This window comes from Diadema antillarum, unplaced genomic scaffold (genome assembly GCF_040938485.1).
Source record: "Diadema antillarum isolate AM-2024a unplaced genomic scaffold, OU_Dant_1.0 seq00000358_RagTag, whole genome shotgun sequence".
Classification (NCBI taxonomy): Eukaryota; Metazoa; Echinodermata; class Echinoidea; order Diadematoida; family Diadematidae; genus Diadema; species Diadema antillarum.
This window is the reverse complement of record NW_027271364.1, coordinates 1232552-1246400: the sequence shown is the minus strand read 5'-3', so window position 1 is coordinate 1246400 and position 13849 is coordinate 1232552. Positions and strand designations below refer to the sequence as shown.

The window sequence follows — 13849 nt, the reverse complement described above, 5'->3', positions numbered from 1 at the left end:
ACTGAAACTATATAACAGTCGGAGGACTTCAAGTCATTGCACAGTGGTACAAATTTATTTGGTGCTGCCAATCAGTTTGTTTGTGGGCTATCTTGCAAACAAGCAAGTTCTAATTACAATTGTACCACCGAATTTTGAATTTAATAGAGGAACAGTGAGAACAGCATGTGATTTGGTTACAGGCATTTGTGTTTGATAATTGTAGAATCATCTTCACTCTCTGACACAGTGTCCATCTACAACTGTATACATGACATTCAGATACCAATAACAAGTTTGTCCACACCATGCAATTTTATGGTGTACATGTAGCATGAATGAAAGCAAAAGCAAAAGCAAAAAAAAAAAAGATCCTTGATATTTTGCATGAATATATGTGAGGGGAGGATGCAACATAACTGCAGTAGGATGCACAAAGCCCTTGTGGCTCATATTCAAGCTTTGGGGTTCTGTTTGTAGGAGGTACTGCTCTCTGGCACCATCTTTGCCTTAGTTTGAAAGATTGACAACAGGGAAGGAACTGTGATCCAAGCAGAAGGTCTTTGGCTAGAAGAGATATTTAACTGTTTGTAGACACATTTGACCCACTGTTTTGTACCTGCAAGTCTCTTATATATATTTGGCATGTCACTTTTTGTTATGGCAATTATAATGTTGCATGTTTTGTATTTTGAGGGTGTAACACAAATGTGATGCCTGTCAAGCTAACTTTGGCAATTATAACCTTTACAGTTTCTAACTTGTAGAAATATTTTCCTTGCAATGATGTAGGACAATCATATATTGATTTTAAGTTTGCCATCTGGGGAATTTATGTCTGCCAAAAACCAAAAAATTATTTTCCCGACATTATATGGCTTTTGTGATGACCCAGATGCATCGCAAATATATTTAAGCGTGTCAGTGCAGCACGCTAAAATCCCTCATGGACCACCCTGCAACTACATACAATATGAATCATAATTCTTCTTTATTAATAATTCAAGCTGTTGAATTGTACATTTCTCTGTTACTTGAATTCCAGATCGTGCAAGATGAGGGAGGATTTGAAACTGTGTGCAGAGAACGGAAATGGAGCAGAGTAGCAAACAGGGTAAGCCCTAGCAGCAGTTAGAAATATTTTCTCAGGGATGCTCGAGAATAATTCAGTCATACTGTGTTTATCTCCTGTCTGCATCATAGATTCTACAAAGAGAAGATCTTGTCACTTACAGCTATTGTAGGAAAGAGTTTTACTAATTTATAGGATTTCAGTTGTAACTTTGTCATTTCAATTTATCTATCGCTAAATCAAAGGAGTATGTCTATTGTGCAACAGGGTGAAGACGTTGGAACCTTTAACTTGATTGACACTCTACTTATTACAACTCGATGTGATATTTTGTCGTTGAAAAGTTAAATACACTCATTTTAGTTGTACATCCACAGAATATGTTGTCATTAGTGTATGTTGTGTAATCAGTTGTGTATATGTGTAAGTTTGTGTTTGTTTAATGTTTCTCAGAAGGGTGTATGCTATGCAGTAGGAGATTACTGCAACAGCAATACCACTGCAATCCAAAGCTAATTCTCGGGGGAGTTTACAATTTGTATCCACGGTGGTATGAGGCAGAAAAAATTGTTCTGAGTGTTTCTTATGCTTGTGCAGACTTGCTTGTCCTATTCTTTATATTTTAGTTTGGCTGTCTGCATATAAAAAGTGTAGAAGGTAAATCCACCTGCTGAGTCCCATTGTATATCTGCATTCAGTGCTCATAAGACCTTGTTAGTGGGACTTAAGCACCACACTGTGCATAATAATTACTGATATATTTCAGGTTGAACTGATTGATCATCTTGTGGCTGTAGAGTGTAGTGCAGAGTCCAGCTCCCAATCCCTTCTCGAACATTTCTGTTTTGTACACAGTTACACTACCCCCCAGGCAAAGGTGTAGGAAGCCAGCTGCTGAAGCATTACGAGAGAATCCTCTGGCCGTTTGACGTCTTCCATTCCGGAGTGCCCTTTGATCAGCCTGTGGTATGTATGCTGATGGATTGTAGACCCTTACAGAGACAGAGACAGTGAGAAAATTTTATGTAAATCTGCCGAAAGAAATTAATTAGATCATTAGACGATTGAATAAAATGGGGCAAATGTTCTCATGTTGATGGCCCTGTGAAGGTGGGTGAGACATCCATACCTCGTTGGTGACTGCAAAAGAGCTGTCATGGTTGAGGGAATGTGCAGCCACTCGTGTACGATTCATCAGCTTCCTTAAAATGCCAATATTCACCAATTTCGCAGTCTTTGTTGAAGGGACTATTTCTTCCACATTTGACTCGAGACCTATGAAAGACATGCTATGCATACTCATTATACCCCCCCAAAAAAAAAAAAATGGAGTTACTATTCTGTATAAAGGGCTAGAGAAATCTTCATTTTTTCCACATACCAAATGAAGCATGAGGACTTCTTTGTATGCTACATTGCAGTTACTGTAAAAGTGGATATTATTGTGTGATTAATTTTCACGCTTGGCTGGGTAAGATTAATTTCATGTGTTTTGAATTTTGCAGAATTAAGACATCATCTACAGAAACATATGCCAAGCAAAAGTATTGTCATGCTTTTATTTTCGCACTAGTTTGTGGTTGCGCGAAGAGCGCAAAAATTTCATCGCTGTGAATATGTCCACTTTTACAATACATGACAAGTATGTGTGAGATGCCAAAGAATGTTTCTAGTAAGGAATATATTATTGAATGACACCTTTCTAATATGAATGATTTTGTCCAAACTTTCGCTGACCTGGTGTTTCTATATCTCTGCGTTTAAAAAAAAAAATGTTTTTTGTTCTCCCTTAAAGGGACTGTACAGTACTGGTTTAGGTAAGGATTCATGTTTTGAACATTCCTAAGTGAGATAATGAAAAGCCTCTTATGAAATATGAAAGAGCATGTAATTTTAAGAAGGATTCAACGTTTATTTGATGAAAATTGGTTTTCAAATAGCTGAGATATCCAAAAAAGTGCTAATAATAAAAGGCGACATGCCCCAACTTTATTAGTATCTCTTTGTTTCACCTTGTTTTTAGATATCTCAGCCATTTCAAAACCGATTTTCACCGAATAAACTTTTGATACCCCTTAGAACTGCATGCTCTTTCACATCTCATAGAGTGGTTTCTGAGTATCTCATAGAATGTTAAAAGCTAAATCTTCACCTCGACCAGAACTGTACACACCCTTTAAAGGTAGGGAATCCCATTTGCATGCCTTAAATGAAGAGTTGTATAAATACAGTGGTATGTTGAAGAGAATATCATTTTAGAAACTCCCATAAAGTATTGAAAGTGGAAGGTAACATTTTTTTGACGGTTAGATTTTGAATTGAATTGTTTTCTGGGCTCACCGTAAATTCCAGTACATTACTAGGCTACCTTTGCAGACCCATGTACTGCATGTGTGTCCATCATGTATATTTTGTGAAGAAAGTTCATCAACACTTACAAACATTTCTATATACATTCTTACCACACACTCTATATGTTATTACATCAGCTCTTGTACTTTTAGATTTGTGTTTATAGATCACAAATACAGAAGAATGCAACAAAAAGGCTTAAGTGTGGCTGACACACAGAACTACTGAGTAGTTGAGTTTTGTGCATTATTCAAATTTTAGATAACTGTTGACTTCCAAATTTCTAAGCAGTGGCCTAAGCAAGTCCCCTGAGGTTCATATTTAATGTTTTGCTGCATTTTGGGAGGTCTGTAAAAGATATCCCCTACCTTTAAAGGTAAATGTTCATTGTATAAAGATTTTTCATTCTGCCAATAATGTGAGTGCAGATGACACAAGATGGTGATAAATGCCATGGTGCCTGACATTTAGGTATATTCAGGCCACAGAGGATGCAGAATATTCTTGTGTGCATGCTGAGTCTGTCATGTAAAAAAAAAAAGCCCACCCACAATTTTTCAGTTTTTGCATCTTACTACTATGCATGTATAAGTTATGGACTCATGACTATGAGTGAACAGTCAAGAAAGGGGAGCAGAGCCTCATGTCCAACCTTGAATGGAGATTGTATAAAGCTGAGTAGCTTTATTTGGTGTTATTCGATTTCTCTTGGGAAGGCCATTTGGCGAAAGGGAGAGTTGGCTTTGATTTTGGCCTTGTTCACCTACATGTACCCATTGGCATGACTGCTGCCGACCATGTGAGGTTGGCTAACTGAATCTCATTGCGAAATCATGGACCGTCATCACTTTACAGTATATGTCATTAATGGTATCATCACGATGGAGGTCAAACAAATTTTTAAAACCCATATTGAATAAATTAGCTACGGCTCACTCCTTACTTCACTGCATGAAGTAGAATGGGAAATGGGATATATGGAAAAAACAATCAGACAACGATGACATTAACTGATGACATACTTTTGAGGAGTCACAACATATTGATTTGGATTTGGATGTGAATATTGCAGAAGAAACATCGGAAGGTGACAGTGCTTTGTATCATGGTACTGTTGTACAGACAATGATTAGTGTATGAATCGCTTTTTTGTTTTCAGTGTGCATTTCAGCCACATAGCTGTGCTCAAACTGTACATCATTGTGACTACTTTAGGGTGTGAATTACATCAAAGCAGGCTCATGTATGACAGCGAAGTGTGCTCATATCCAAAGTAGCTCACTTTGTGTCCTGCATTGTCTCTGCTGAGCCAAACACCGTATTGTCTTTCCCCCTCCCTCTTACAGCAACCCTTACCTGAAGGCGATGCAAAGGACAAGGACTATGTGCCCCATGGTATCCCATCCCGCCAGGCCATCAAGCCCTCCTCCACCAGTGGATACAGCCGCCGGGTGAAGAGACAGGCCCCTGAGGTATGTGTATGCAAAGCATACTGCTGTGGTTTGTTCTGGGCAGTTAGATGTCAGTTGTAGCTTTCTGTGTGCCCTTTCTATGTCAGATAGTTGTGATCTATACTCATTTTGACTACCACTGGGACAGCCAAATAGATCTTGGTAGTTGCCATTGTGATGGAAATTAATATTCAGCACTATTGGCATCCCATGACTGCACAGTGGAGTATGATTAAACAATTTTGACATCCTGTTGTCAGCAACTTCTTGCAGAGGCACACTTATCCTAATCTTTTATCTTTATTCATTTTTTTGCTAGTATTGTCAACTCAACATAGTTATAGGAATAAAATCCCCAAGATATGTTGAAAGACTCTATGTGGTGTACCAGTCATAACAAAACTTCATCAGAAGTAAAAACCTTCTACTGTACCCATACAAAAGGTTTAGATTGTTATGTTTTGTGTTGTAGTACTTACACCACAGCCCCCTCTCTTCTGAACATAGGGCCTACTATACAAATGGGAGCATAGTAGATTCCATATCTTGTTTTGGTAGTCACAGTAATTGCTTGGTGAAGAGCTACACGTCATTATTTATATGAGCTGACATATGTTGTGACAGGTGCTGGCACACAGCCTATGTGGCCAACAAACATTCTGATGTGTGAATAGTCATTTCCTTCCAAAGCTGAATGTAGTTGACTTGTGCAGTGTCAGTTGAATACTGAAAAAAAAAAAATGCAGGCTTCTGGGAGTCACAGGAAAACCTGGAAAGTTCATGGATGTTTGGAAATGTTTTTTCATCTGCATAGAAACGAAGTGCAAAAGAAAGAAACCTTACTGAAAGTCACGAAATAGTCATGAAGAATGCTATTGCGGAAATTTTGCCCATTCAGTAATTCCCAAAATAATTTTTTTTTTTCATGTAATTGTGTGACTGTGCATGTTTGAATGCTAAAATCCTGAGTTTCTATGATATTGCTGCAAAGTCACTTTTTTATATGTATTTTGGTGAATTGATTACATTACAGTAAAAGATGGTGTACTCTCTCATACAAATTTGTCTTCATTTGTCTTTCACATTGAGGCCTGTCTTTTGCCAGCTTTGACAGTTTTACTCGCCATTTAGTTGGCATTGGCTGTCAAAAATACATTAATCAAATTTGTAGGGCCTCCAAATTGATTCATGAAGCAATGTAGAAAGAAATGACAATTGTGCCTCTCCAGAAAGCTCTTAGGCATCCGTACGTCACATTAGGATTAGGTCACAGTGTCAGCTTCAATGAATGGATATTACATAATGTTATTAATCCTACCGATGAGAATGCTAACCTATCAAGTAATGACGATCCTCTCTTCCACTCTGCATACCTCACAGGAGCCACTGACCGTGGACATCAGCAACAACCCTGAGCTCAAAAAGCTGCAGTTGTTCGGTCCTGGTCCGAAATTCCAGGGTCTCGGCCTCGTTGCCCAGCCTGGGGAAAAGAAAGGTAGTGATGAAATAATACACATCACGAAGAGCGCAGAAAGAAGTTAGTGTGATCCCTTGTTTTATTTTGGAGTTTCCTCTATATCTAGTTTCACACATATCATACTCAGCACTGGTTGCGGTAAACACTAACCCTGTCTTCTCTTAAAAAGAAATTACAAAGAAGAAATGCTTCTTCTAGGGTATTTTGGTTTTGTTTGGTTTCTTATTTGCGATATATTTTACCCATTTTTGATGTTTTAAAATGATATAAGGTTTTACATCATGAGGAATTAATCGTCTTCCTTTTAACAGAAAGTGTGAGACAAAGAGATAGTCATTGTGCATGAATGCAGTAAAACAAAGGCAACATGTCAATATTGAATAATAATATGAACAGGACATCAATGATACTTAGAGCAAAATTTTTAAGCAAAATCTATGCTTGACCTAGTGGTATTGGTCAGTTGATTTGATCTTCAGCGGGCATCTTGTAACAGCCGTTCAAGGCAACTAACTGATGTCCCCTGCTTTGTGGCATGGCAGTCTTTAATTTAACATGTGATGGAAAGGAATAGATGTTCCACAACTATACTGAGTTCACATTCCAAGTTGGTATGTCTCATTTTTACTCATGTCATCAAGGCATGCTAACTTTTTGCTCCTTAAGAGCCAGAATTCAGTAGTATAGATATGATATTGTATTCCATTTTATCATCAGCATTATTACAAACCCACTGTCAAGAGTAGCACTATCATTATTTGAAGAAATGCTCAGAAATCTTCATCAAATATCTATTTAGTTATTGTAGGGGCTTTCTGTGTCGGGTTTGGATTTGTATCTTCATCACATTGGTTAAGTACTCTCAGTCAGTCATCTACAATTTTTGATACCTACTGTCACATACATGTAGACTAATCATAGATTTCCTCTATTGTTTAGGGAAGTATTTGAAACATGATTTATACATGTGTCATTTGATCTATCATGTTTAACCACTATATGGTGTTATGTTCTGTTTTAGATTTATTTTTTTTTAAATGTGTTTCTTCTGTGCCCTGTTATCAGTTTGTTGCTGTATTTTGTTTCATTGGCCCGACACATAAAGAGCACGTCCATGCCATGTTCACATGTTAAAATTTTGCACATTTGCACTGAATGCATGCAGGTCAGAATAGGCAATGATGTAGTCACCTCACAACTCTGCCATTGGTCTTAGTTATTATTAAAATGATGTCTTTGTGCGATGATTTGGCAATTGCCACCTCTTTCCCACTAAAATTCAGAATTGCCAAGATGTAAACAAGACTACAATAATTTGAACACAATGTTCACCTCTTTCTTGTTTTCAAGATCCCATGTTTTATAAAATGGAAAGAATTGTGTACAACTCAGTAGGAGATGACATCATCACCTCTGCCTGTATGATTTTTTTTAAATGAAACCTTACGATTCTTTTCATCTGATTTTACTCTAATCATTCCAGTTTATGTGTCCCTTTCACATCTCTGAAAATTATATTCCTTTCATAAGCTGGTATATTGTAGAGATAGGTACCGGTAATTCAAACCTTTCTTCAGAATGATAAAACTGGGAACTTCTCTATGGTGGAAGAGGAAACAATACTATAGATTTCCAGGGAATTTGAACCCTGAAAAAAATGCCAACAGTTTAATATTCTGGGTACAAAAGGGGAGCGTATTCTCATTTCTCATTCTCATATTTGTAATTTCTTTTCCAAAAACTCTGAGGTATATTCCTGTCAGATTTCATACATGATGTTTGGAGACATTATTCTTCAATCATAAAAAAAAAATTGTGACATTTGTAAAAAGGATTTATGACCTTTAGAGCCGACTGAAACGTGATGCAGAATTGCACTTTAAGCCATTTGTAATGATTTAGATGATACTTGGCTCAATTCTGCTGTTGCTGTTATTTTAACTAGACAGAAACTTAACTGCTACCACTCCAACTAAATCTTCATTGACACTAACTGCTTGTGTTGCTTGAATATAAGACTTTGACTGCCATAGAAATGCTGACTATTAGGAGTGGCAGCTATCCAAATTACTACTTCAACCGATTTGACTTTTGTTACTACCATTGGTGCAATCACAATTTACAAGTTTGCTTCTCAGAATGCTTGAAATACATCACTGCTTCTGCTGCAATTATGCAATCATCATAACCTCTTTATTTACTTCTACTTACAATTGTATAGTGATTATTTCTACTACTTCCATGGCTAACAGGTCCTCTGACATCCATTACATGTTATATAATTGCATGAAACCCGTCCGCATGTTGTTAGCTGGTGCACCGATTATGGCAAGGTGCATGATAGGTATTGTTCAGTTAATTTTACTGCTGATGACATCACAAAGAGCAAGAAAGATTTTTCTGGGGAGGGGGACTTGGCAGGTGCTGAAAAGTGAAAAATCCAATGATTTGAATTATTTGCTGGTTATTTCAATCTGACAATTTCTGGATTTATAACATGAAGACCTATTCAATTCAATAGAAATCATAATGGACACAGAATCAGAATTGGATATCAGGGGGCCTTTAATTACCTCTGCCACTTTTATGGCTACTAATATTACTACATTTGTGATAGCCATGATTGTCAAGTTTTAGCTACCTTTAATGCCAGAGCTTGTAACAGCATGGCTTAGACTGAAGTGTAAATGTTGTCACTGTTACTTTCCCTCTGCTACTATGACATGTAAATGACTGCTTTCAGTATCGTCAAGTTACTTTTCATTTCCTTGTGTCTGTCTGTTATGCACCGTGAAGAGAGCCAGTATCTTGTGTTTCTTGTCTAGGTTTCATTTTTGTACCGCACGTATGCCTCCTCTTGACATATTTTTGTGCTTCCAGGTTAAACCAGCAAGTGTGTGCTCCCATAAGATATTAAGTACTAGGTGTTTCAAAAAACATTTCCCACTTTTGATCATTAATAGCTCAAAAACTATTCATCCGATAACACTGTCATTGATATAAATAATAGCTGAATAGTGTACAATTTGGTTGAAGGTAATTTGAATGTGAAAGCATAAATCAGTTTCATTAAATCTAAGATTGATTTTGAAGTAAGGTTTCAGATTTTGGTCAAATTTTAACCCTCTGTACAAAAATGAACTTTGCACAGGAACCAATGATGTGTATGTGAGTGTGTGCTGACAATGGCCCTGAACAATGGACATGCCTGAACCACCTGTTGACTAGGCGTCAGTCTCGCGCTCCCAGGCACATGAATGCTTAATCAATAATTCATGTGGATTGCCCTGGGCACTGCTAGTCTGGATTCATGCACGGTAAAGGGTAAACTGCATGCACATGGAAAAAGGAAGCACATGTTTCCATGTGCTTGCAAACACCACATTCCATTCCAGCTGGCAATCATTTTCAATTTTTGCTTAACATATCACTAAATTTGGGATATAAATAAGCATAAATGATCTAAAGTTCCTCATTTTAATACAACTGTCTACTAATTAAATAGTCTGACAAATTTTTCGCTTTTTGATAAAAAGAAATCATTTTTGGTAAAGAGTTCAGCAGCATTTATCATTGGGCCGATATGTTTCACAGTAGATTTATTTAAGGCTCCATTTAAACAAGTGTATACTCTAATTGATTTTCTTTGCTTCCTGTCACCATGTTTACGATAGAACAGAAGGTATTCATTGTAATTTCGTTTTTCAGAAGTAGGGAGAGCACTGTCGAGACCCAACGACAGTATCGGCAGGCGTTTGACTTTACACAGATACTGCCAGAGGCTGAATAAAGACTAGTTGTGATAGTGGAATTTCTCATGAATAAATAATGAAGCATTCAAACCCTAACTATTGTTTAGGACCATTGTCAGGGTGTTAACCACACACTCCTATACACACCCATTAACCCCTGTGCAAAGTGAAATTTTGTACAGAGGGTTGAAAATAGAGCAAAATCTGGAACCTAACTGTGAAATTAATCATGGATTTCATGAAACTTATTTATGTTTTCATATTCAAACCACCTTCAACCAAATTGTACACTATTCAGCTATTACTCATATCAATGACAGTGTTATCTGATATATAGTTTATGAATTATTAAGAATCAAAAGTGGGAAATGTTTTTTGAAACACCTAGTATCATACAAAGGAATATTATACTATGCATGAAGACAACTGTTTGTGTAAACTGCAAACATTAATATGTGCTTGTTTGTATTAATTCAAAACCTTAGGATTATATCTTAAACTGCAGACTGTTCTGCTCTATAAATGTTGGTCAGATCATAAAAGATATTATCTCTGATAAAAGATGGGTAAATTTGATATAAAGTCACAACAATCTAGCAACAGATCATAACAGGAGGAAAATTCATATTTCAGTCTAAACAGGAATAATAGATCACGTAGAGACATGTTTGTAAAAATGACTTTTCACTCACTCATTGCCCCATGCGTTGTATTCTTCTTCAAATTGTCCAGATGGCACTGATGGATCGTGGGCCAAGCTGGACCGTCAGAGCAGCACTTCGGACCCAGACTACAAGGAGCCCAAGGCTACCAAGAAGGCCACCAAGACGTCTCCCAGAAAGCTGGCTGAGCAGCAGGCAGCGGGGGGCTCGTCCATGACTATGAGAGCCAGGACTGGGGCACTGAGTGCCAACTTTGTGAGTTGTTTATTTGTTTGGAATACATGTGATGGCTGTGATATCTACTTGTGCAAACTCCATGTTTTGCTAATGTTGAACATTGTGTTGCCATGGTTGCAGCATCTTTTAATAAAAATCATAGAAATTACCAGTCTATTAATCTAACTCAGTTGTTGAGCACTTGAGTAAAATATGGCACATTTGACCAACAATTTTTAATTGAGCAAAACACAACTTTATTCTGTGTTAAGCAGTGTGTTGGCACGGTATCAACAATTTTTTTTTTCAATAAAAAGCATACAAAGTTAGTGCTCATTGAACTAACTCCCTCAGTATTCCACAGGGTATTAATCACATTGAGGGATTGTTCTAATTTTAATCATGATGAAATTATATATTATGATGTTGAGAAATATGGGAAGATTAAGAAGCTTTGTTTATTTTGTAGTGCCGTTCTGCTACAGATTTGAAGGACCAAGAGTCAAGCATCGATGTTACATCTTGAGTCGATACATTTTCATGGAACGGCATTTAGAAGAACTTGAAGTGTATATGCTAAATCCCTATGTTTACTCTAATACAGATTGAGATGTACATGTGTCACACATGTGGGCGGGGCGACGCAGAGGACTGCCTGCTCCTCTGCGATGGATGCGACGACAGTTTCCACACATTTTGTCTCATCCCGCCGCTTCCAGAAGTTCCCAAGGGAGACTGGAGATGCCCTTCGTGTGTTGCCAAGGTATGGGGCAGACCCAAAATTGAGATTAAGTTTGTAATGTTCACTGGCTTCTGTGTCAAGACAATATCAAGATGATCCATAGGGATCCAGTTCTATGTGTCACAATTGCATCATGTTGATTTTCTTTTTATAACCTGTAAGTATGATGGGAAATCAATAAGGGATAGAAGAATGTTTGATTGAACGTACAATGTATGTATGTACATCAATACATTTTCAACGTACAGGTTACTACACACTTGTTGCATTGGGAAGTACAAATACAAAGAACTTCATTCATGTTACTTCTAATACTAGAATGAAACTTTACATCAGATCAGTTTGCCAGATCACCTTGCCCTAGAATAATCACTGATACATGCAGAAGCTAACTCTGTGAATGAAATGTTTGGATATCTACAGGAATGCAGCAAGCCGCAAGATCCCTTCGGATTTGAGACAGCTCGCAGAGAGTACACCCTCCAGTCCTTTGGTGAGAAGGCAGACCAGTTCAAGAAAGACTTCTTCTCCATGCCTGTCCATGTAAGTCTTCCTTTTCAGTCAGTCCCCTCCGCTCTATACAAGACAAAATCCTTTTTTCTTTTTCTTTTTTTTTTTCAGTGACTTGGCAAGGTTACATTGATATTTGCCAGACGTAACAAATGAAAGCAGATGTGTTGCATTCTCCCACGTTGTACACAATGTTCAACTGACCGTCAGATCTTATGTATTACATTTGACGGTCGTTCTTGCATCATAATGAGGTAGATAATGTTGTAAGAAGGCTGATGTCTTCTTCGTTTATCTATGCAATAGTTGTTGTTTTTGTATTTGCTTGTTTAATGTAGTTTTTCCATTCTTTATGGTTTACAGATGGTACCACCCGAATCCATCGAGAAGGAGTTTTGGCGTCTTGTGCAGTCGGTGGAGGATGATGTTCTGGTGGAGTATGGGGCCGACATACACACCCTGAACCAGGGCAGTGGATTCCCCACCAAGAAGAACAAGTGTGTGGCCCCAGAAGATCAGGTAAAGGGAGATGCTGACTTTTTATATTATCATTGTTGTTTTCTCTTTTTTCTTTCTTTTTTTGACTAGTTTTGCAACTCTTATTGATGACAAAGGTAATTGGAAGTTATGCATCTAAAGATCATATAAATGAAGACACCAAGTGATTCTCATGGAGAAGTCTGCCCTAAAAACAAAACTTTTAAATGTTAAAGATCAGATCGCATAAGAGTAATTGGGGAGGGGGAAGGGTGGGAGGACAATGATTTAGCATTTGTTTCACTCATAAGTGCTTGTCCCTTATGCTCTTTTTATATGATGATGGTTCAGTGTAAATGAATGTGAAGTTTATGATGGTCTTTGCCAGCTGTTTGCCTTACACTGTCTGTTATGAAGGTGCTATGCAATTTCTCTTGATATGCGTTAGATTAAAGAATATACTTTAATTTCACGGACAGAGAAAGGCATGGCTCCCCTCCCATCCCAGCACCCCCCCCCCCCTCCCCCCAAAAAAGGAAGACCGAATGAAAGAATAAAAAAGTGCATTTAGTATACCACATCAGATCAAAAGATGAGGAATGACCCCTATAGACTATGTATTTGAAGGAGTGGATTTAAAACTTCATATTACATGCCAATTCTTTTGCTGCCATGACAAGAACCACAATGTGTCCAGGATACCCATGGCCATTATTCCATCTTCTGGATTTATGATGCCTTTCTAGGAATACATCACATCACCTTGGAACCTGAACAACCTGCCGATACAAAATGAGTCAGTGCTATGCCACATCAATGCTGACATCTCTGGCATGAAGGTGCCCTGGATCTACGTGGGCATGTGCTTCTCCTCCTTTTGTTGGCACAATGAGGATCACTGGAGCTACTCCATCAACTACCTGCATTGGTAAGACCCCAGGGGACCAGACAACTACTCCCCCCCCCCCCCCCCCCCATCAGCTCTCTGATGCAGTGTTATATTGATGCCAATGAAGTGATTACACATAGTGGCTCACTGATCAACTACACCTGAAACATGCAGTGGTTAAAATTTCATTGATAATTGGACTCTCACTTACTTTGTTTGAGCATATTACTTCTTTGTTGCCATGGTTATTTGAATTACAAGAAAGAGCTA

General features: G+C 37.9%; 1 protein-coding gene across 1 annotated transcript in view; it reads left to right on the top strand.

Annotated features, from left to right (window-relative positions):
- Nucleotides 1-13849, top strand: part of LOC139731129 (lysine-specific demethylase 5A-like) — a 56714-nt gene that overhangs the window by 21360 nt on the left and 21505 nt on the right. The window contains exons 5-13 of the mRNA XM_071642013.1: nt 1025-1093; nt 1907-2017; nt 4750-4875; nt 6235-6391; nt 10816-11000; nt 11566-11724; nt 12127-12246; nt 12577-12732; nt 13437-13618. Coding sequence (XP_071498114.1) covers nt 1025-1093; nt 1907-2017; nt 4750-4875; nt 6235-6391; nt 10816-11000; nt 11566-11724; nt 12127-12246; nt 12577-12732; nt 13437-13618 — 1265 coding nt within the window. The remainder of the gene's footprint in view (nt 1-1024; nt 1094-1906; nt 2018-4749; nt 4876-6234; nt 6392-10815; nt 11001-11565; nt 11725-12126; nt 12247-12576; nt 12733-13436; nt 13619-13849) is intronic.